Raw genomic sequence first — 25,390 nt, forward strand, 5'->3', positions numbered from 1 at the left:
GTAACAAGTCAGGAATACGACAGTTGTTGTCCATTTGTTTTTGATGTGTTTTGTCATTTGATTTTGACATGTGATTAGGGACTTTCCGATTTTAATTTCCGCGGAGTTCAGTTTTTTTGGGGGGGAAACCTAACGATAACACTAATTATAATACAACACACCATTATACAACTTATGTAATACTGTTACTTATAGACATTTTCATTTAGATCTGGCTATATTTACCAAAAGCAGAAAAATATATAAAAATCACAAATAGTCCAATTTTGAAATTAATATAACATCACAAACGATGCATTTTTTATTATTTATAAAAACATCACAGGTAACGACAGCGTGAATAAAGTTGCAAACATTGGTACGTAGCTAACGGTTTAAATCCTAATGCAATGCTTAAAGACAAAGAAAACTTGGAAAGGTAGACACTGATATATATATGCTGTATCTAAGCTACAATATTGCTAAAGTAACTCAGACAAACGTTATTTCAACAATAAAAAATAAAAAATACGAGATATTTCTACATAAGAAAATGTCTTTACCATAATACAAGTACGAGCGCTCTAAAGGCTAAAACCCGAAATACCTAATGTCCAAGGGAGAAAAATACCTGTCATTCAGGTCAATACGTTACGCATATTAAGAATATATTACTTCTGTTTTTATTATGTTTTATTATGATGAAGATGAGATGCAAAATAGAACAATCTATCCAAGATAATGGTAGTATTTAATACACATTCTCGCTGGGGGTTTTCGTCATCACATGACATCATAGAAGTTACATTTTGACGGCATACACAGGAAAAAAAGTCTTACGCCACATAAGAAAAGCGATAGATGTATGACTTTTAATGTTCAAATATCGCAAATTCTTGCATTGGGTCAGGTTTCATGCGTGACAGAAATAGACGACATGTGTAAAATGTCATAACCTCTATATAAGTATCTTCTTCTTTCTATTATAAATCAGCCAAAGAAGAAGTTCATCACACTTATGTTGTGTCATCAAGTGCTTCCCACAGTGTAATCAATTGAACGATGAAAAAATGTTATGTACAAGTTAAAATGAGGTTAGTAGAATAAAAATATGGATACGTCCATAGTGTAATGATTGGGTGCGACCAAATGTTTGCCTTGGAGGCCATCTACGGTGTTTCGCAGAATTTAGTCGCGGATGATCCTTGGTAAAAGCTGTGTCTTTATTCAGAGCATTCGACACAACTCGGCCGATTCCGAGAGTAGCGGAGTCACCCGAAGATTGCCGATTGTATTCAAAGGTGTTGCACCGTGGTAGTGTGTTAGTATCAACATAATCGGATTATGAATAGATGGCACGCAAGTTCAATTTTGACTGAATGACACTATATGACTTTTTTGAATGATCATGATAGAATTTCACACAATACATGTATATTTACAAATCAAAGTGTGTGGCGATATGGATATTTCTGATTGCATTGACATCTAAGTTATCACATGTACAACAGTTTCAAACAGTAACAAAGTCATGTTTCAAATGTTGAAGGATTTACTCCTAGCGCTAAACCTTTGTTCGTGTTTATCGTTGTAGACAACAGTTGCGCTCCTTTGGCGATCGGTCGGTCCACCCTCACTGAAGCGCCTACGTTGTGTGTTTCGCATGAATCTAGATGCTAGTTTTTGGAAGAAGTTTTGGTGGGTAAAAGTATCAATGTCTACACCCGCTTTGACGAGCCAATATTCATCCTTTTCTAGCGTATATCCTGCAAAAATAATATAATTTATATTTATAATACAGTCAAACTTGTATATAAAGGTCTTCAAGCAATTCAAATGTTAAAAATAATTTCATGGGTTTTAACTGCGACATTTCGGTCTTATTACCACATTTTATCCTACGCAGCAGGACAATTTGAACATACAATTAATTTCATTAAAGTTAATCCCTTTGAGTAACTTATTGAAATTGCAGTAAAGTTCCTCTTTTTCATATTGGTATTACATCAAATATACCGGACTTACAAACAGTGGCGTTGTCACTTTGATAGACTTACCACTGTTTTAGAGTTTGGGAAGTAAACATGTAAATTGGTTGCACATGTCCTAAGTCAGGAATCTGATTTTCAGTGCTGATCGTCTGTTTATGTGGTTCATAAGTGTTTTTCGTTTCTCATTCTTTATATAGATTAGACTGTTAGTTTTCACGTTTGAATGGTATAACACCAGTAATTTGATGAGTCCCATATAGCTTGCTGTTCGGTGTAAGCCTAGGCTCCGTGTTGAAGGCCGTACCTGTGCCTATAATGGTTTACATTTATAAATTGTGACTTGGATGGAGAGTTATCTCATTGGCACTCATACCCCATCTTCTTATTTCTATATATTCAGGATATTTCAACATCAAATTGATTTGTATGCGATAGTTAGGTGTTTTAATAAATCAATATTTTAAACATTTTGACTATTCTAACATACCCAATTTCAGCATTTTCCTTATTGTTTCTGAATTTTTACTCGCTCTGCTCGGCGATATGACTCCTAAGTATAGAGCTGTTTGTCCAAGTCGATCTATTTTGTTTATATCACATCCATTTTTCATCAGGTATTCTGTAGTTTTCTCTCTGCCTTCGCTCATACCTATTAGAAAGGCAGATTTACCAGTCGAATCTTCAACATCAAGATCAGCACCTGATAAAAACAAAAAACGCTCTTGTTAATTTTTTATAATTACTTTCTCATTTATTATTTTCTCTTCTGTCTCCTCTTTTTTCTGAAATATAGTTCTCTCATTAATTAATTCAACAATAATTTAATTTTGGATGTAACGCGTCTTCTGATTGGCTGACCGTGACGTCATCAACGTTTTGTCACGGTTTTCTACGGTTTAAATTGGAATTAAGAATTAAATTAAAAGAAATGACTGGAATATTTCTTCTGTCTATTCGAAATAACATAAAAAATGTGGTGCACACTGTTAAATAACCCGCTACGCGCGTTATTCAGTGTGCACCAATTTGTGTATGTTATTTCTTCATAGACAGATAAAATATTACAGTCATTCCTTAAATATTCTGGAAATAATGGATACATACAATGATATGACAATGTATATTTAAGAATTTCAAATACTGATATAACAATTACTAACTAGTTCTATTTAAATATACAATCTAAATAAATGTTTAACGAGGTACCGGTACTCTTTGTAACTGACTAACAAATCCTATACTTACCGTATTGAAATTTATCAATTTATTCGATATGAGGAAGGTTTTGTGCTTGAAAATAGATAAAAATTAGCTTGGTCGTTTCAAGACATTGTAGCACGATGATGGTTGCCTCACGCTTTACTATCATTTGCTATGGTTTCAATGGTTACAACAGAGAATTGTTCATTCGATGCCAAGAGAGATAACTTTAAATTTAAAACAAATGTGGAGTAAATTCAACTATTTTGTTATGCAGGCGCGGATCCAGAGGGGAAGGGGGGTTCCGGGAGTTAGACCCCCCTTTTTTTGGACGATCAATGCATTTGAAAAGGGACATGTAATTGCACCCCCCCCCCCCCCTTGTCCTGGGTTAGGACCCCCCCCCCCCTTTTAAAATGGCTTGATCCGCCCCTGTTATGTGACGTGGGTCGAACCGAATCGGAATTCTAAAAGGTTGCGATCTCGTCCCTACTCAAAGTGGGATGAACGTGTAAGTGCATGACGCATTGTCTTTATCTGCATGATAACCATCTGAAATAGCACTTCTACATAGATTGTCTGACGATAAAATCAAATATATTTGCCGCTGCACGTAACGCATTCAAGAGTTAAGGAAGCTCGCTTGTCATGTGTTGGAATTTTGGTCAAATTTTCGGAATTCTCTGGTTTTATCCATTTGAATGTTTTAACAAATTTTGCCCGGTGACCCCCATTTTTCTTTTTATAATTCGTTTACATATATAATGAGAAACTGTCTGTTAAAGTCTTAAAAAAAAATATTTTTTAATAGTTTTGAGGACTTAAACTTGTCAATGATAAAGCTATGAAAAGTCACTCATGCCACATCTTCCTATACCTAGGTACAACAAGATCTGGAATGGGTGAACAAACAAGTACTGGACTCAACTATTCATACTTTATTAATCAAACTCAGACGCAGTAACTGCGCTACAGGAGCATCACATATGTATAGTATATTATAATTACTATTGACTGTAATTAACATTAAAGTAAAATGAAAGTTCTTGGGTGTTATCAAATTTAGACTTTTCTACTTTTCAAGAGTTCAAAATTATGATTTTTTTCGCTGGACCACTTAAAAGCCAAGTATTCTATTCTGGTTATGTCAACCTTTATTTAAACAGGTTATTTCTACCGTTTTATTAGAACTTAAAATCTACCCACATATAAGCTCTTCCGATTTCATTTATGAGATATTTAGACTTGTCTACATGCTTGATTTATAATGTCTACTGTCATTTCTATGAGAGAAAAAAACGTCAGATCACACCCTCCTTCCTATATGTGTTACGGTTTTAAGCAGTTATTTTAACTGGTCAGTCAGTACAAGATCATAAAATGTTATGTGTTAATGCCAAATATGTCATCATGGTCGTGTTTACCTTTATTGAAAACAGTTAATTTCTATTGTTGGGTAAGAACTAAACAAAATCCACCTACATATAGTTTCACTTGTCTTAGTTATAAGCGTCGTGTCTACATGTTACATTTGCATGTCTAAAATTCAGATCACACCCTTCTGTATAAATATAAAAAAGAAGACGTGGTATGATTGCCAATGAGACAACTATCCACAAAAGACCAAAATGACACAAACATTAACAACTATAGGTCACAGTACGGCCTTCAACAATGAGCAAAGCCCATACCGCATTGTCAGCTATAAAAGGCCCCGATAAGACAATGTAAAACAATTCAAAAGAGAAAACTAACGGCCTTATTCATGTAAAAAAACACATAAACAAACGACAACCACTGAATTACAGGCTCTTGACTTGGGACAGGTACATACATAAATAATGTGGCGGGGTTAAACATGTTAGCGGGATCCCAACCCTCCCCCTAACCTGGGACAGTGGTATAACAAATCAACATAAGAACGAACTATAAAATCAGTTGAAAAAGGCTTAAACACGGTTTTAAGCAGTTATTCTAATTAGTCAGCAAGTACAAGATCTTAAGTGATTATATGTCAATATTTATTGTATGGGTGGTGGAAACTATTTTTATTTGTTATCACGGAACAACTTTTATAATCATATATATCGATAAACTACCATTACTCATACATTTTTATGATTGGTCAGTTAGTAAGCAGACTGCAATACTATATATAATATTGACCATAATGGTCATTATTAAATGTTTGTTTTCTGTCAGCCAATGACAGGTCCTGGTCATAATAAATGTTATAATTTATTTCTGTAATAAACATGTTTTTTTTTGTTTTGTTTGCTTTTGGTATTTTATTGCATTCTTTCCCAAATTGCATTTCATTGGATGAATATGTTTGATATGGAATGAAACGAAACAAAACGAAACGAGAGATAGAGAAAAATAAAGATTTGGTTATTCGGTTAAAAAATCTTAGAATTAAATTAGGGGTAAAATAATTCGCTATATTTTTTTAACCTTATACTATAATACTCGTATACCAATCCCAGTCTTGAACATATCACATTGAATGACAGAAACTATTAATAATGTTGTAACAAATATTTTCTTCTCTGCAACTTTTCTGTGATCATGAATCCTATTTTCCTACCCCCTCCCCCCGTAAAATAAATATATCGCTAGGCAAGGGGAACACTCGTCCATTCACGGAAAAGAATACTCCTCACCAAACAGAATAAGAAACTCATGAATATATACTGTTGCAGCGGTTATCTTTTTTTTTATACTTTTTTTTAAGACTTTTTTTAGTTTATGAAATTTTGGCGTTTTTTTAAAACAAATGTAAATTTGATTAATTCTTTTCTTTTCTAAAGTTATATACAATTGCTATGCTAAGTAATAAAGTTTGCACTAAAAGTTATATTTCAATTTGCTTTAAAATAAAGAACTGAATATTTATAACAAAAACTTATTATAACAAAGGAAACCTATTTCTCAACAGTTATATTTCAATTTGCTTTAAAATAAAGTACTGAAGTTTGTATGAATATTTATAACAAAAAGTTCTTATAACAAAGGAAGCCTATTTCTCAATAATATATTTTAATATATCTATCACCTGTACATACGTAAAGTTTGTTTTTATGTCTATTATTAGTCGATTATTATACGTATCAATCATTCCTGTCATATTGAAGACTGCTTATCAGGGTATTGACCAGGGATGTCCACTTACGCCTCATATTTAATGAGTTTGTTTACCAAAATTTGATTTATTTTTATCTGTAATCATCATGAACAAAATTTATTGAATATATTTATATATACAAATTAGATATATATACTTATAAATCGGAATTGTATGGTAATATTTAACACATAACAGTATTTATAGAGAAGGAAAAAATGTCTGTTAAAGAGGGGCGAAAGATATCAGAGCAACATTCAATAGTTATCAAAGGTACCAGGATTATAATTTTGTACGCCAGAAGCGGGTTTCGTCTACATAAAACTCATCAGTGACGCTCATATCAAAGCATTTATAAAGCCAAAACAAATACAAAGTTGAAGAGAATTTCGGATCAAAAATTCCAAAAAGTTGTGCCACATACGGCTAATGTAAAAATCTCAAACTCATAAATCAAAAATAAAATGACATCGTCATGAAAAAAAACAAAAATTAAAACAGACAAACATAAGTATACAAAAAACAACATAGAAATCTAAAAACTGAGCAACACGAATACCATCAAAATCTGCGAGTAATCTCATCTGCACTGAAAGGGTTAGCACATCTAGCTTCAAATGTGGCACCTGTCATGTGGCTCATGTTATTACACACCCGGTTATAGTCATATTCGGTGGAAAAAGTGGACGGTACTGTTATGAAGACATAAAAAAGAGGTGAAATAACAAAAAAAAATCAAAATAGAAAGATCATAAATAATGGCAAAATCAAAATCCACGAAATAGCCAATAGCGCTGAAGGTGGCGTTAAACATCAGTCAACCGATCAATCAATTAATCAATCAATGTTGCCTTCAATTCAAGACTAAGGAATGCCCCCATTCAAAACTAGATAGACTATTGTATTTCTTTTCGCTTTCTTTCTATTGTGATCCAGTTGTTTGACCTGATGATTTTTAATGTTCCTCTTGTTTCAAAAACAACATAAATTTCAGTATCATAAGCTACGCCTTCCGCAAATAAGAATTGAATAACACTGTGTGAAATGAATAAAAATGTGTAAAATAAAACATGTGTGAAATGAATAACAATGTGTGACATGAATAACAATGTGTAAAATAATCAAAGAGCTGATAGCTCTGAAGTGGAAGAAGGTGAATAAAAGGTAACTTGAATTACCATAAAAGCAGCCCCCACTTACCCAGGCTGCTTTGTTCCATTATCGTTAAAATGTATTTTTTTTCTTCAAACAAGAAAAGGTCATAAGTACATGGATTTCCCATCCGTACAATCATTTTCTATGTTCAGTTGACTATGAAAATTAGGTAAAATCTTTAATTTGGCAGTAATTAAGAAGATCATATCAAGAGGAACACATGTGTACTAAGTTTCAAGTTGATTGGATTTCAACTTCATCAAAAACTACCTCGACCATAAACTTTATAACCAGAAGCAGGACGGACGGACAGACTAGAAAACATATTGCCCATAAATGGAGCATAAAAATAGTAAGACTTGTTACATAACTTTTGAAAGTTTCCATATTGGTTTTTACTGCACAACAACAATTTTAAAGGTTACAATTTTTAGCGACGTATTTTGCAAGATCTGGATTGTCTAGAAAAAGTGTCATATTTGTATGATGATCTTACATGCCTTTTCCTTAAGTCTGTTTGCATGATTCTAGTTATATATTAAATCGGTAGAAAAAATATACATGAAGCTAGCAGACCAGGGTTTATTTTCCAGATTAAGAATATTAGATGCTTGTTGAAATTTCCAATTTTGAATTATGCACAAAGATGGACCTTTCAACAAGTTGGGAACAACACTCCAAATGAGGGTAACCTAACTGGAAGATCATCACAACCCACTGAAAAAAATGAGCACAAAAAAAGTCATTTATATTCATATTATTTGATGAAACTTTTCCCCAAGAACTATGTATCTATTAAGTACTGAATGGTCAAAACATCATGTTTTTTTATCGACATAAATTTTGTCGTTAATGTAACCAAATGATGTAGAAATTGTGTTTTTTCATCAAATTTCCATCAAATTGTAATGTTTATAGTTCCCTTATTGCCTCTCTATTTGAATTAAATAAAATAATAAGAAGAATCTGTTTCTTGTTTTGTTTTATTTTGTTTTTGACAAATGATTGTTCACTGCTTGCAAATGAATCATTATATTTGTATATCTTATCTGTATATATTTTTGTTCGTGTTTCCATCTCCTTATCATTTGTAAATGTATAGACAAATAAGAAAGAAATAAGCTCCACATGTATATTTGCAACATCGTAAATTAATTAAAAAAATAACATACACTAACACTAGTACTGCATGGATTTTAAGCATTATGAAAGTCATATTTGTAGAAAGCTTAAAAAGACTTAAAAACAGTGTAAAATGTCTTGCTATTTACTAACATTTACAAATTTAAATTTCAAAATTTTACTAGGATCCAACTACTAGACCTTTTATTAGTCTTTTTTTTTTTTTTTTTTTATCTTTATTCAATTCTTCAACATATATATACAACAGATATATTACATATTACACAAAATATCACAAGGCAATGTTTTTAAGTATAATCATATATAATCAGCACAATATTTAGAAATTAAATGTTATTACACCTTCGGTTTCTTGTACCAGAATATTATTCTTTAAAAAGTGTTTCTCAAAAATATTTCTCATACATCTTGCATCACACAAATATTCATACAGGTAAGTTATATAATGTTTTACAGTGTATTTAAATAGTCTAATAAGATCAACATTACTGTTTAAATTTTTAAGTAAATTCCTTCTTCTGAAGATGTTAAATCAAATCAGATGTAAACAAATTTATTATATAAACTTCAATTTAATCCTTGAAAGGAGGTCTAGTTTGCTAAAATAATTTACAAATTTTAATTTTTTTATTTGTCCAAAATCATTTAAATTCATTTAATCAACATCCTTTTATGATTATTTGATTAAAATATTAATCATTTTTAGTCTTTTTGCAATTTACAATTTTAAAAGCAAAATAACTGAAAACAGGATAAAACAAAGGGAAGTAACAAAAAAGTATTTCAATATTCCCAATACACATCGTTTTGATAACACAACGGCAGTTAGCCGGAGGTAAACATCGTTGATTACCAGTATGTTTGACACCCAAGTTGTCAAGTGAAGCCATATAATTATACATCTTCTTTGATGTTCAGGTAAAATTTAACACAGGTGTCAATTACACCCGTACAGTAGTAAATGTTCAAATATCCTACCGTAGTCTAAGATCGTTCATCTTGTCAGTTCGTTAGGTATTTGTGTTTGAACTTAACACACGGGGAAACTCCGCATTGATGTCACTACGGTACTTCTGGCGTAGAAAAACAGTGCAAAATACGTTTTTTCTGCACTTTTGAATAAAAAAACATTTCTAAAGGTAAGTTTTCATTGTTGTTCTCAATTATTGCCAAAAAATGCCAATTTTCTAATGCCCGTTTCAATCCCAACTTCCGAATATTTAAAAACATTCTTGAACTTCACAAAATCCCATTTCCGGCCTCCATTGCTTTGTGTACATTCCATTCAGCGTCATCAATCTTGTGGCAGGCAATACAGGTCAAGCAAATCGTATTTTTAGGAATTTAAAAATGACATGCTCCTTACCTCTTTCTCGATTTTCCCGCGAAAAAAGCCCAACCAAAATGAAAGGAAAACTATATGAAAAAACGATGTCCATGCCATAATTTTGAACAGGCATATAGAGTTGGTTAATAAGAAACAATTTACATTTATTTTTCATAGAATTTTCTTTTAATTCATTATAAAAAAGATCGATATTCTGACCATCATGACTGTAGGTAAATATTCATACAAAATTCCCTTGATGTCAAAAGGGATGGCAAAAAAAGAGTTTTCCTTTTGAATAAAACCCAGAACTATTGCAAAATATTTTGAAGCAATATCCCAGAAAGAAATAACGTAATTGCTGTAGACTGAAAAATCCCCTAATTGACAGTAGAGCAATTTGATTGGATATAACGAATTGACATCACGTGATTTTGACGCCATTGAAATTTTAATGTAAACAAACAAGGTCAGAAGGTTCTGTATGGGACATCATCGTACATTTAGTTACTGACAAACAATTACGAGTTATCAAGCTTGCCAATGCATGGTTATAAAAAATTAAAGCTAAGTCTACAGAAAAAATAAGAAAAAATAGCCTTAGTATAACGACTTATCATTACACCTGGATATGGAGTCTGAAAAATTTCATACACGGGAGTTTTTGCTCCTAAACGGGAGGTTCACTTGTATGTTACGAAGGGCATCTAATTCACATGACAAAAGAAAACCATGAATAAAGACAACACTTTATATATCCTTTTTATTTATATAAAAACAAAATCTTCTTGTCTGCAGGATTGAAAATTCGTAACTTCAAGGGCGAACTTGTAAACAGGGCGAGTTGTCCCGATACCAAATTCACGCATGCGTAATACAAATATCTACAGTTAAAACATCCTGTTACAAGTAAACAAATAACGTTCATGTGGATGAGATGAAATCTAGTAATTTACATTAATAAAAGGGTCATATTTACGATAGTGATTGTTTTACAATCATAATTTACAAATTAAATGATTCAGATGCCTAATCATGTGTAAAAATCGGTGTCAGGAATCTAAGTTGTTTTGAAATTGTAATACACAGAAACGAATGCGGCATACAGAGACTCAATGCCAAGGGTCGGCCCCTTAAGTCTTCAGAAGACTTGACGTCTTCTTCCACTAAAAATATGTGTTAAATGAATAACAATGTGTGAAATGAATAACATTGTGATAAATACAATATGTGTGAAATGAAAGATTCACACTACGCCATCGCTTTTGAAACATAAAGTAGTTACCTGATTTGTGAAGTAACTTGACCATTTCTTCATCGTCATAAATGACAGCCTTCATGAGAGGAGTTTGTCCATGTTTATTTTTTGTGTTCACGTCTATGGATCCTAAAATTACAAATCATGGTGATACAACAGTACAAAACAATTAAGTATTTAAGTCACATTTTGAATTAATAATTCACGAATTTTGTTAGATAGTAATATGGCCACGTAATTCCTCGTTCTTAATTTGGATATTTTTTCTAAAACGTTTGAAAGGATACAAATATCGGCTATTATTTCGTCTACAGGAACTAGTTTATGTCTATGTCAATGTTTGTATGTAAACAGGTTATAAAATTGGAAATAGTTCACCATTAAAATGAACTCGGATAAAACTTTAAAGTATCAATCGGTACACATCCAATGGATTTAGTGCAGAGACGTCATAAACAGTATTAGAAACGCATGATCTTGTACAATGCGAAAATGTTTGTAAACAGTATGGACGGGGTGTAGGATCACGAATTTTCACAACTGTGCATATAATTATTTTTTTATATTTGGTGTGTTATTTGCTGTACATTTACTGATTTTGTGTTATGAATGAATACCCCATATCCTTTATTTCTAATATATAGTTCAATTGTGTTCGTTACAAATGTACAATAACATTCTGTGTTTACTTACGGTGTTTGAGTAATATTTTCACAATATCATGATGACAGCGTTCAACAGCTTCATGCAGCGGAGAGCTTTCATCCACATCGGAAATGTTCGGGTCTCCTCCGGCTTTTATCAAGTTTTTAACAGCAGCTAATTTACCATATCGTGATGCATAAAATAAAACAGTTCTTCCATGAGAGTCGTTGGTATTTAGTTCCGACGGTGTAATGTTATTAGCCGCCGCCACTGATTGTGCTTTTGTTGATGACGTGTTATGTTTCAAAACAGACACCGCCATTCTAGATTTTATATTTGACTCTGGTTTAATGGCTTTTGATATCTGTAAATTAAAAGAAATGAACTGACGTATTTTGTCTTTAACATAAACTTATCAGGTGTTACCGAATTATTGATCATTATTCAATATAGAGATGGATTTATGTGGCCGCTGCGGTGAAAGAAGATATAATATGATTGCCAATGAGACAACGCTTCAAAAGAGACTTAATGTCATAGGAATTAACAACTATCACTATCACTTTACGGCCTTCAACAATGAGCAAAGCCTATATCGCATAGACAGGCCCCTGAAATGCCAAATGTTAAACAAATCAAACGAGAAAACGAACGGCTAAATTTATTACCAAAAAATATTGATAGAAAACTGACAACTAAGCAACAAACGACATGCAACCACTGAGTTACAGGCTCCTGGTTTGGGACAGACACATACATACAGAAGGTGGTCTAACCCTCCCCTAACCTGGAAAATAAGTGAAACAGTAATACATAAGAACATACTTCCAAATCCTGTTGAAATACACGTTTATAAATAGACATTGAGTCTGACTAATGCCAGCCTCCTATTTGAGGGTCTGTGAGGGGAAAGGTAAAGAATAATGACATGCTAAAGAATAGAGAATAAAAAAAAAATAAAGAAGAGGGAAAAATAACCTAGAATATTAAATAACAGAGAAATGGAAGACTCCTCATTCAGACCCTCATAGGGCCACTGGCATTAATAAAGACCGCAAACTGAAACAAACGCAAATAAATAGAGGGCTGGACAGTGGCGGATCCAGGGGGTTCTGGGGGTTGGAACCCCCCCTTTTTTTACGATCAATGCATTTGAATGGGAGCATATAGTTGAAACCCTCCCTTTACTCTGGGTTGGGACCCCTCTCCCCTTTTTAAAATGGCTGGATCCGCCACTGCTGGATAAGTACCTGTTTACAACAAAGGGATCAAATTGATTATATACATGATGTACATCGAAGCCCGTACTTTGACCTATAATGTTTTACTTTTATAAATTGTGAATTTCACGGATGGAAAGTTGTCTCCTTCGCACTCATACCTCATATTCTTATATCTATTGTGATATCTGTAAGTAATCCCAAATATGTGATTGCCTGTTCATAAACTGAACCAGTTTCTTAAACGATGTGTATTGTCATGTTTTGTGTGAAAATGAAATACATGAATATTACTTACATTTACTATCAAACGGCAATGTTAGGTCCACATATACTATCTTGAATTTTCCGTTTTAATTATACAAAAATATCATAACATTCGTGGATCTACATATTAATTAATGTACATTGTATGTTTTATTACGTCATAGGTCAATTAAAGTGACAAGTTATTTTTTGTGTATTGTTTGATGTTGACCTTTTGCATGCATGTAATACTTAAGTAAATGTAAATCAATAAGTGTTGACATAGATATAAGAAGATGTGGTATGAGTGCCAATGAGACAACTCTATATCTAAGTCACAATCTGTAAAAGTAAATCATTACATAGGTCAAATTGCTGTTTCAACACGGAGCCTTGACTCAAACCGAACAGCAAGCTTGTTGACATGTATCCATGTGTTGAAAAAACACTGACTTCACATCATTGGTTTTATAAATAGCCCTTCTGAAGAGAATCATCCGAATGAAAGCCTGATACAAGCTTTATAGTATGTTTACCTTCGTCTAATATGCGGAAAAAGACTTCGAAATTTCTGTTTATTTTCCTTACGTAAGAATCATGAGGCTTGACAGGAACTTTGTATACTAATATACTAATTAGTATAGAAAGTCCCTCGGCTTGATAGTTACTATAGATTGATAACTCTGTTTATAAAGACGATTGTTTTACGAATCTGTGCTGTGAAAGTTGTTATTTAAATTATATATATGAGGGTAGAAATGGGGTACCTTCATGACGAGTAACGGTAAAAATTCTTGCCAAATGACGTTAACGGTAATTTCAGTGAATTTGACGAATTACGCTATATATTTTTTTTTCAAAAAAAACAGTAACGATAATTATTTGAGACATCTGACGAATCACGATAAGGATATTTTGACGAATCACGGCAAAATTTTAACCAATTTGACGCTAACGGTAGCCGAAAATACCGTTTGGCGCCTGACGGTAAAGGGCATTACCACCCTCATATATTGTATTTTAAAAGCAGGATGCATTGTCAAACCGTTCCTTGTGTCCTTGGGACATTATTTACATTCTAAAAATATAACAACCTTGTCATTCCTAACCACAAGAGGTCTTCCGAACCACTTTAACATACGTGTGGTTAACAACCGACGATAAATCTTTCATATAGTTTCACAATGTTTACGTTCTTAAAATGATAATTATAGTTTTAATTATATAAATAATACTTTTAAATTACAAATTGTAACTTGGATGGATAGACTGGGTTGTCCCATTGGCACTCATGCCACATCTGTGTATAACTATGTGCGGTAACTTTGACTAATTCACATGGATAAACATAATAGAAAAGTTGTACTTTAAAGGGAAGTTGCTTACAATTAACTAGATACTAGTGCAATAGAGAATGTGTTACTATCTTAAATGAATACATGTACAGGATAGTAAGATAAATCTGTTTATAGTACAAATGCTGTATTGAAACTATCAAAGTGTGTAACATTGTAGAAATATTCAATACTTTAATACTTATACACAAAAAGAGGATGTGGCAAAATTTCTAACATAAAAGTATAATTTACCCATATTTTTATTATTATGATAGCATAATACGTTCAACTTATCTTCAAACATAGTAAATGTGTTATATGAATCCGTTCTTTTCACGTCGTGCAAAAATTAAGGAACTACTCAATAATTCTACATTTAAACTACATATAGATATCAAAATTAAAAAAAAAATTAAACTAAAACCCGATTATTATTATTATAATTATCCGTTCAAATTACCTTCAAACATAGTACATGCGTTATATAAATCCGTTCACAAAACTATTATGCTTGTCACTCCTATCGAGGACAGTATAAGATTTGACAACATTAACGATGTGACGTATAGTAAGTAGTAAAGGCTATTTTTGAATATCAAAATTTTGAAGAAAAAAAAGAACAAAAAATCAAGATAATTTAAACCCTATTATTATTATTATTATTATTATTATTATTATTATTATAATTATTATTATTATTATAAAAGTAAAATCCGTTCAATTTACCTTCAAACATAGTACATGTGTTATATAATCCGTTCAGTGCGATACCACTACAATTACTCCCATCAAAACCAGTATAGTATACTGATCTGACAACATTAACGAGGTGACGTGAATACAGTCGATCCCATTTATGACAGAAAAAACAATTCGACAAGGTTGCCGTCTCTGACACCTATTATTACTTGTTTTTCTCCAATAGCTCTCACATTGATAGATTGACAGACACATGGAATACATATCATTATATCATATATACGGAAACGTGTAGAAAAATAGGTTTTATTATCCAGGCATGCTGCATTAAGTTGTTTTCGAACATATTACGTAGACCATGTCTCCATTTTTTTAATTTGTTTTGGATGAAAAATTTTCAAAATCTAAAACTAAGCCAAGAATCAAAAAAAAAATCAGTAATCAGTAATATTCATGTTATATCATAAACCGGTCAGGATTCTACTTCGTCAAAATTATCTCCCCATTATGCCAGTTCATTTTCACAATCGTAGAAACGGAAGCCATTGTAGGGATGACGCGCTACTAATTTTGCTCTTGGGAACCGATAAATTTATCCACATTGCACAATTACGATCTTTATATGTCAGTTGTATTTTTAAAGACAAATATATCAACTAGCTAATGAGCATCAGTTAATAATCTTGTCTGCATTGATTCAACTTAAAACTATTGTCTGATCGGTTGTCAGAGGGAATTTTCGAAAATTCATAAACATTTAAAAAAATTCTATTTAAATATTTCGTGGAAGGGCAGACTAGATTTTTTTAGTGTATGAAGACTGTAAACTATAGTTATCACACACATAAAATTAGAATTTTTCGAAGATATGCATTTTCATCATCCAACTTGAAAGACTGTCGTCAAGTACTTTCAGTAAAAAAAATAGCTATTCTAACACACCTTCTCTGTTTTTGTGACTCATTAGATAGGTATTTCACTTGACGCATATATTTCATATTTTAGTACTGTGAATTTTTTGTGTTATAAAGTCAACCTGTAGCTTTAATATATAAAAATGATAGAATCTGAAGCGAGACGATGTATGAAATATTCTTACTTTGTACGATATCAAGTCAAAATACTCAACTCAAACACGCCCTAACATAAAAAGGTGCACTCGATTTTCTCTTTTTGATACAATTGTTACCCATTTTTTGGAATTTTTTCTTCAGTCACAAAATGGAAGGGCAGACACGAAAATTACTGAACTAATAGATTGATATGCTTTCCGTCCGTGGTAATTTTTTCACAAAAATCGGAGGTTATGCATTTTCTTCATCCAACTCATGTCGTCGACTTGATATCTAATTGTTCTGCTTAACTATGTACTAGATAAATTAAAAACTTATGCAAATGATGTTTTTAAAATAAAACACCTCGTAATTGAGAAGAAAATTGCAATTGTGTTTGTTTCTATTAACTTTAAAAAAAATTGTCACTATAGTAAACAATACAGTACACATTTATCGCCTTCTCTAACAAAGAGCTTCGATTCTTTTGTTCTATTTCAACCTGGTTTCAGACTGATACACGAGAACGTGGGGAAAATACGTTGTATTGTCCAGGCATGCTGCATTAAGTTGTTTGCGAACATATTTTGTATACCTTGTCTCTGTTGGATTTAGTCAAATTTTCAAAACCTACCAATAAGTTAAAAATAAAAAATCCTTATACATGATATATCATATATACAGAAACGTGGGGAAATAGGTTTTATTGTCCAGGCATGCTGCGTTAAGTTGTTTACGAACATATTATGCAGACAGTGTCTCTGTTTATAATTTACTTTGGATTTAGTCAAATTTTCAAAACCTTACAAGTCAAGAATAAAAATAAGATAAAGTTCATATCAATATACACGATGTATCATGAACGAGTCTAAATTAAAAACTACGTTCAAACCTATGATTGTGTTGGATGAAAACCGCAATTTTTATACGAGTGCATGTAAAACAAATTTCGTTGTAGAAGGTTATATACGAGAACGTGGTGAAAAATATTTTAAATTGGCCATGCATACTGCATTAAGTTGTTTCCATACACACGTTGTAGACCGTGTCTATTTGTTTTTAAATGTTTTTGATAAAGTCAAATATTAAAACCTGCCAATAAGTCAAAATTTTTTTCAAATTTAAAGTCACATTTTCAAAACAAGCCTAGATTAGAAAGGTAAAATCATTTCATTGTTACATAAATAAAATATTGAATTGAATTGAATACATATATACGGAAACGTGTATGTTTTAATTTGTTTTGGATATTTAAAAGTCAAATTTTCATAACCTGCCAATTAGTCAAGATAAGAAAATTTAAATCATATCTGGACTATTATTTATTGTATACATTTGTAATAGTTCCAGATCATATCATTATATCATATTTACGGAAACTCGATAGGAAAAAATATGTTTTATTGTCTATGCATACCTCAGTACTTGTTTTCGTAGATATTTTGCAGACCATGTCTCCATTTTTTTTCTTCATTTTTTTTGGATGAAATCAAATTTACAAAACCTATCAACAATAAACCAAGAATAAAAAAAAAATCATATCATAAAACAAATTGTATCTATATAAACGTGTTGAAATAAATAAAAAAAAAATTGTCTATGCATACAGCATTAATTATTTTCAAACATATTTTGTGAACCGTGTCTCCATTTTTTTTTAATTTGTTTTGGATAAAGTTATATTTTCCAAAGTTACCAACATGCATAGATTGAAAATAGTTAAATCAATATCATTAAATCGGATATATGGTAACGCGTGGAAAAGTATTTGTTATTGTCTATTCATGCTGCATTATTTGTTTTCGGACATATATTGTAGGTAGTGTAGGTATGTTTATGCCCCCGCGACAAAATGTAAAGGAGCATAACAATTTATCCCTGTCCGTTCGTCTTTCCGGATAAGGATAAAATGTTTGTCCGGCAATCTCCTCCTACAGTCTTGTAGGTACAACAGTATAATTTTATAGGATGTTTCTTACACATGATGTATGTGTGCAGGGACACATGATTTTTATTTTATTTTTTATTTTTTATTTAGATATTCTGAAAATGTCAGTGAGTTGGACGTTTTTTTACATGTTTTAATGGTCAAATGTGTGAAACAAACAATAATATATATATGGCAAATGAATATCTGGTTAACATTTTTTCTATTTAAATTTTGGTAAAGTTAAATTTGCACAACTTTACCAGCCAGTCATGCAGAAAAAAATCATTATATCATATACGGAAACATTAAGGAAATATCTGTCTGCGTGTAAATATTTTAACATATTATCTAAATAATGTGTGTGCTTGTTTCACACATAAGACCATAAAAAACAATCAAAAGAAAATTTTGACCTCATAGTAAAATATCCAGGGGCCTGTTTATCGAAACTATCCTAAGATCGGTCCTAAGAATTTATGTAAGTTATCCAAAGTAACAGGGTATTAGCCGAGCGCTGGAAACGGGTACATACGCGCTAATAGGGTTATTTCCTCTTTAAGAACACATTGTTTATACCATCAGAGGCATGAACACAATTGAAAATCCTTTCCTAACAGGTGCAACGTATAAAAAAATGTATTATACGCGAATAATTAACAGGGTATTAACCGAGCACTGGAACGGTTGCAATCGCGCTTATAGGGTCATTTCATCTGTAAGAACACATTGTTACCACCAGAGACATGAACACAATTGAAAAACGATTTAATTCAAAGTGCAACCGTATACTCCGCGCATTAAAAACGAATAAGTAACAGATGTGCATATAGAGAAAAACTATGTACATATAAAGTAAACTATGTGCATATAGAGAACAAGTATGTGCGTATAGAGAAAAAGTATGTGCATATATAGTAAAACTATGTGCATATATAGAAAAACTATGTGCATATATAGAAAAACTATGTGCATATAAAGTAAACTATGTGCATATAAAGTAAACTATGTGCATATAGAGAAAAAGTATGTGCATATATAGAAAAACTATGTGCATATATTGAAAAGTATAAGCGTATCTAAAAACAAGTACACATAAGGCAGCTACGGCGTTCCATAGTATACTCTTACACAATATTTGTCAAATACTTCAAAGCAATAATTTGAACAGTTATATTTCAATTGTGTGATTTATAAGGTACTTACACCAAGATAGGTTAATTAAACGATCAAGTTTTACATTCATAATTATATTTTTTTTTCAAAGGCTTTTCCGTGATTAAAAAGGCATTAGATGTCAAATTCATGTTCACCAATTTGACTCAAATTCGCATATCTGATTTGTAATATACTAAAACGTTTATCAAAAGTACAAAAGGTTCGAAAGAAACAATCAACAATGCATGAGAGGCCAGATGGGTTATTTTCGTTCTTCGTGATCGGCGCATTTTCGCTATCGTTATCCTTTGTACAGACCTTTTTTTTTCCGTGATCCGTGATCTTGGAAATTTATTTTCTGTGAATCGTGATTGACAATAAATTCAAATCGTGAATGTCATAATGTCGCGATGGCTTAAATAAAATATACAATGTACTTATTTGGGTTTTTTATGCAATTTTATAATATAAAGACTCATTGCTTATATTATTCGATCATGAAATGTAATATTTTCTACAACAGTTCAAGATTAAAAATAAGGATGAGTTGAATGACCCCGACCTCGCCATTATTTTACTTTCCCTTTCAATTGGGCACATTGTTCGATGTTCGAAAGAGAAAAGCACGGAAAGAAAGATGTCAAAATCGAAGGACTCGGTTTTGAAAGTGTGCACGACCATGTTTTGTGCTTAATTTTATCGAAGCAGGAACCGGTTTTGTCAGATTACAATGCAGACATCGATTTTAAAATCTGACGTACAACCAGCGCTATAAGGTCATATGATACTTCGAATTAAAAAAAAAAGGTCCAGTAAGTTTATTATACTAAATGCTTTGTTGAAATCTTAGCTAATGCCTCTCCCGTTTCAAATAAATGAGTTTTAAGGATTTTACGAAAAAAAAATGGTTGCTTATATAGGGAATCACTCAAGCGTCATTTCGGGCTAGCTGACTATCCGGTATGGGCTTTGCTTATTGACTAATGATTGAAGTTTTCTGCTAGTACTGTAGAGTTATTTTGCTTTAATGATGATCAAAACTAAACTGTGGGCATTCTTAAAGATGCAGGTGAGTCGCTAGTTAACAACAAGAGTGCACACGATGAAATGCTTTATTGACCATTGATTTTTGTGTTGAAAGTGTTAAATATTAAGGTTTTACTAAAAGCATTACAGAAACTTAAAATTAAGAAAGGAAATGGGGAATGTGCCAAAGCGACAACAACCCGATCATAGAGCAGACAACAGTCGAAGGCCACCAACGGGTCTCCAATGTAGCGAGAAACTCCTGCACCCGCAGGCCCCTAAAAATATGTATACTAGTACAGTGATAATGGACGTCATACTAAACTCCGAATTATACACAAGAAACTAAAATTAAAAATCATACAAGACTATCAAAGGCCAGAGGCTCCTGACTTGGGACAGGCGCGAAAATGCGGCGGGGTTTAACATGTTTATGAGATCTCAACCCCCCCCCCCCACCTATACCTCTAGACATTGTAGAAAAGTAAACGCTTACAAGTAAAAGTTAAAAAAGTAAAAGTTAACATTTTTAAGGTCTATGACAATGTGGTCAAGATCAGATAAGTCATGTTAAACAGACATACATGTGTTTGTACTTTACAATTCTTTAAACAACGAATACAGTTGACTTATTCCATATGTTAATTAAAAAAAAACAAAGCTAAAACACAAACTCAAACTCGACCAATGAACCATTAAAATGAGGTCAAGGTCAGATTATACCTGCAAGACAGATATGTGCACCTTACAATCGGCATACCATTGTGTTTAAGGCCAGATGGAGCCTGCCTCTGCTGGCAGTATTTTCTCGCAGTTTTGTAGACCCATTGTTTGCCTTGAGCTGTTTCCTGCTCTTTTGGTAGCCGTTGTTGTCTCTTTGGCACTTTCTATTTTTCTATTCTCAATTTCATGTACACCTTACAATCCACACATCAAATATAGCAGACCTATTGCTTCTACTTATAGTACAGACAAAAACCACAAAAACTAAACATTGCCCAATTAATATGACAATGAGGTTAAGGTCAGATGAAACCTGTTAGCCTGACATGTACCAATAACAAAATTTTACGAGCCAGTCCCCAGTTTTATGCCAGTATAAAAAAGTTCATATTTTTCTGACATTGACCTATAGAAAGTGAGGTCACGGTCAGAAAAACCAAACCAAAAGACATGTATGCCTTACAATCCCATACACCAAATAGTTGCCAAACTGTCAATAGTTTCTAACAAACTAAACTTAACAAGAAAAATTTAACATTAACCACTGAACCATGAAAATGAGCGAGGTCATGGTCAGATGATACTATCCAGTTGAACATATATACACCTTCCAATCACCGGATTCACCAAATACAGTTAAAAAGAGACGGATCATAACATAATATCTTAATCTGAGCAATAAACCATGAAAATGAGGTCAAGGTCAAATAAAAGCTGCTAGACTGACATTTACATCATAAAATATTTCCATACACTAATTATAAAAAAGAAGATGTGGTATGATTGCCAATGAGACAACTTTCCACAAAAGACCAAAATGAGACATTAGCAACTATAGGTCACCTTACGGCCTTCAACAATGAGCAAAGCCCATACCGCATAGTCAGCAATAAAAGCCCCAATAAGACAATGTAAAACAATTCAAACAAGAAAACTAACAGCCTTATTTATGTAAAAAAAATGAACGAAAAACAAATGTCACACATAAACAAACGACAACCACTGAATTACAGGCTCCTGACTTGGGACAGGTACATACTTCAATAATGTGGCGGGGTTAAAATATAGTTGATCTATTTCATATAGTATTAGCAAAATACAAAAAGACAAAAACTTTAACCACTGAACCATGAAAATTAGGTCAAGGTCAGATGATACCTGTCAATTGGATATGTACACCTGACAAATACTTATACCAAATATAGTAGACCTATTGCTTATAGTATCTGAGATATGGAATGGTCTTTGAAAATTAACCTTGTTCATTGATCCATGAAATGTGTTTGAGGTCAAGTGAAAACTGTCTGATGGGCATGAGGTCCTTACTTATGAAATATAGTTACTACTACTCATTATAAAAAAGAAATTAATATTCGAAAAACTCAACTTTTTTCAAGTAGTCTCTGAAAATTAGGTTAAGGACAATGGACATATGACAGAAAGAAACTTCATAACATAATGCATCTATAAAATATAAAAAGTATGAAGCATGCAGGTCCTCCACCTTCTAAAATATAAAGAAGTGAGCCAACACTGCTGCCAGATCACTATCCCTGTGTCAAGCTTTTCTACAACAGTAGTCACAGGCTCTTGGAAATTTCCTTACAATGTTTATACAACTGCATACTTTACATATATGGTACCCAATAAGCCTACACAAAACTTAACTATTATTCTTAAATTTCCTAGTCAATGAACCATGATAAGGTAGTAGGCCAAATATTCAGATAATCAAGAAAAAGAAGATGTTTTTTTTATTTAAAGTTGCTGGACCATTATATAGAGGGCAGCATGTCAAAAAAGAAATACTGAAACTTTACAGAAAATATCATTGTACCAGTTATATCATAAGAAGTTTCTATCAAACTAACTAAAGCAGAAACCTTAACATTGAAAATTGCTAATCAATTCATTCACTGGAATATGACCTAGGGGGCAACCCTTGAAGCAGAAACCTTAACATTGAAAATTGCTAATCAATTCATTCACTGGAATATGACCTAGGGGGCAACCCTTGAAGCAGAAACCTTAACATTGAAAATTGCTAATCAATTCAGTCACTGGAATATGACTTAGAGGGCAACCCTTGAAATAGTAAATTCAGTCACTGGAATATGACCTAGAGGGCAACCCTTGTCATCAATCTGATATTTACTGATACTATAACAACTTCATAGAACAAGAATGTGTTCCCAGTACAAGGATGCCCCACTCGCACTATCATTTGCTATGTTCAGTGGACCGTGAAATTGGGGTAAGAACTCTATTTTGTCATTAAAATTAGAAGGATCATATCATAAGGAACATATATACTAAGTTTCAGGTTGATTGGACTTCAAATTCATCAAAAACTACCTCGACCAAAAACTTTAACCTGAAGTTGGACAGACGAACGAACAAAGGAATGGATGAATGGACAGAAAAACAGACCAGAAAACATAATGCCCCTTTACTATCTTAGTTGGGCATAACAACTGCATATCAGAAGTCATCATAAGTGAGTGATCTTACACTTAAACTGATGTAATCACAATCTTTAACATGTAAACTATGCAAAACTTTTAAAGTCAATAGACCATAACTGAGGGGGCAAGGCAAGATAATCTGCATGAAAGAGATGCACATACAACTGCATACTAAACATAATTGACCTCCTACTAGTTGTTTTACTAAACTGACCTTATCTTAATTTAAGGTGGTACCTAACACTACAGGGAGATAACTCTGTAAAGTCAGCTAAACAATTTGATTACATTATGTTAAAAAAGGAATATTAAGCTTCTCAATGATCAAAATTGGTGTGTTTGTCAAACTGCTATATAACCAGTGTAATTTCTCTGACAAAACAGGAGTTCAAAATTTTTTATATTTTTGTTAAAGGATCAAAGTAAATACTTTTACAAAATTTTATGAAAATTAAACGAGCCAAATTAATTTTAGTGAAAGTGTTGGGTACCACCTTAAAACATTGTTGATTCCAATGCAAGAAACAACATGCCCAAGTCTTTTGGATTTTGTTGAGCCTTGACAATAACATTTCTGTGTCATTTGGTCTCTTGTGGAGAGTTATCTCATTAGCAATCATACCATGTCCTCTTATTTTCATATTTTTACATTAATTTAAGTTTTTTCTGTATGAACAATAAAATGAGCTGAGGTTTCTTGTTGAAGTCCTCACAAGAATTCCCATTTGTTCATTAACCCACAGAGTTTGCATTTTAAAAACTCACATATTTTTTTTCATGAGGCAAAAACTGTGGATTCATTTTTATTCGTTGGATACCAACTTTCGTGGCTTTTGTGGTTGAATGTGAACCACGAAATTAAATGTTCAACTAATAAAATTTGCTTCTATAGGCTTATAGGCAAAACCACGAAATTAAATATCCACGAACATGGAAATTTTCCTCATCCACGAAAATTGATACCCACGAAAATAAATGAATCCACAGTAGACAAATATAATGGTACAAATTAAATATGAATAATTTATTAGATCCTTATCATCTATACAATGTCTATATATGTTCTTCCTCTTTTCTAGAATTCCATCTTCTTATCTGAAAAGCAATAAAACAGTAATTAATAAAACTTCAGGTGGAACCTAACACTACAGGGAGATAACTCTGTAAAATCAGCTAAACATTTTAATTACGTTGTGTTGTTAAGGGAATATTAAGCTTCTCAATGATCAAAATTAGTGTTTGTCAAACTGCTATATAACCAGTGTAATTTTACTGATAAAATTGTTGGTTCAAATTTTTTGAAACTTTTATATTTTTGTCAAAGGGTCAAAGTAAACACTTTGTTAAAATTTCATGAAAATTAAACGAGCTAAATCAATTTTAGCAAAAGTGTTGGGTACCACCTTAAATATACTGCAGTAATAACATAAACATCAACAAAACTGTGACTATATATCATAGGCCTAGGTTAGTCTATCTCAGCAGTGTTGTAAAATTGACAAGTGGGTGGTAAAGTGTTTGTTCAGGAATTATTGCATGTATTTAATATTGCGATTAGGAAAATGGAAAAAAAAAAATCATTAATGCCAGTTGGACAGGTATATTTTTGAAACAATTTGCATGTAGCAACATGATTTAAATTTTTCTAATATTTTGTCTTTTATTTTGTAGATGCATGTTACTGTTCATTAAGGAAGTAATTTTGGACTCTTATC

General features: G+C 32.3%; 2 protein-coding genes across 4 annotated transcripts in view; both read right to left on the bottom strand.

Moving 5' to 3' along the window:
* Window positions 1–657: 657 nt before the first annotated feature.
* LOC134693945 (ankyrin repeat domain-containing protein 7-like) lies at window positions 658–15,491 on the bottom strand. Of its 3 annotated transcripts, none has more exons than XM_063554905.1 (5): window positions 15,352–15,491; window positions 11,871–12,186; window positions 11,205–11,306; window positions 2,458–2,670; window positions 658–1,745 (listed from the first exon to the last, which is right to left on the bottom strand). In XM_063554905.1, the coding sequence occupies exons 2-5, from the start codon at window positions 12,142–12,144 to the stop codon at window positions 1,516–1,518; spliced, it is 819 nt and encodes a 272-aa protein (XP_063410975.1). In that variant the 5' UTR covers window positions 12,145–12,186; window positions 15,352–15,491; the 3' UTR covers window positions 658–1,515. The 3 variants fall into 3 exon arrangements, with proteins under 3 accessions (XP_063410975.1, XP_063410976.1, XP_063410977.1); XM_063554906.1 differs by lacking the exon at window positions 15,352–15,491 and adding an exon at window positions 15,086–15,195; XM_063554907.1 differs by lacking the exon at window positions 15,352–15,491 and adding an exon at window positions 13,341–13,473.
* A 9,193-nt stretch (window positions 15,492–24,684) lies between these two features.
* LOC134694014 (DNA primase small subunit-like) overlaps window positions 24,685–25,390 on the bottom strand; it is a 34,057-nt gene continuing 33,351 nt past the window's right edge. The window contains exon 13 of the mRNA XM_063555015.1: window positions 24,685–24,770. Within this exon, the coding sequence (XP_063411085.1) occupies window positions 24,751–24,770 (20 nt within the window). The 3' untranslated portion in view covers window positions 24,685–24,750. The remainder of the gene's footprint in view (window positions 24,771–25,390) is intronic.

The sequence above is a fragment of the Mytilus trossulus genome, chromosome 13, assembly GCF_036588685.1.
Source record: "Mytilus trossulus isolate FHL-02 chromosome 13, PNRI_Mtr1.1.1.hap1, whole genome shotgun sequence".
Taxonomy (NCBI): Eukaryota; Metazoa; Mollusca; class Bivalvia; order Mytilida; family Mytilidae; genus Mytilus; species Mytilus trossulus.

Excerpts from the sequence above, each read along its gene's own strand:
- LOC134693945 (XM_063554905.1), bottom strand. The coding sequence starts at position 12,144 with ATGGCGGTGTCTGTTTTGAAACATAACACGTCATCAACAAAAGCACAA. Across the intron at positions 2,671-11,204 it reads CAAGTTACTTCACAAATCAG|GTGCTGATCTTGATGTTGAA; the intron begins GTAACTACTTTA and ends TGTTTTTATCAG. Across the intron at positions 1,746-2,457 it reads AAGGAAAATGCTGAAATTGG|GATATACGCTAGAAAAGGAT; the intron begins GTATGTTAGAAT and ends TTATTTTTGCAG.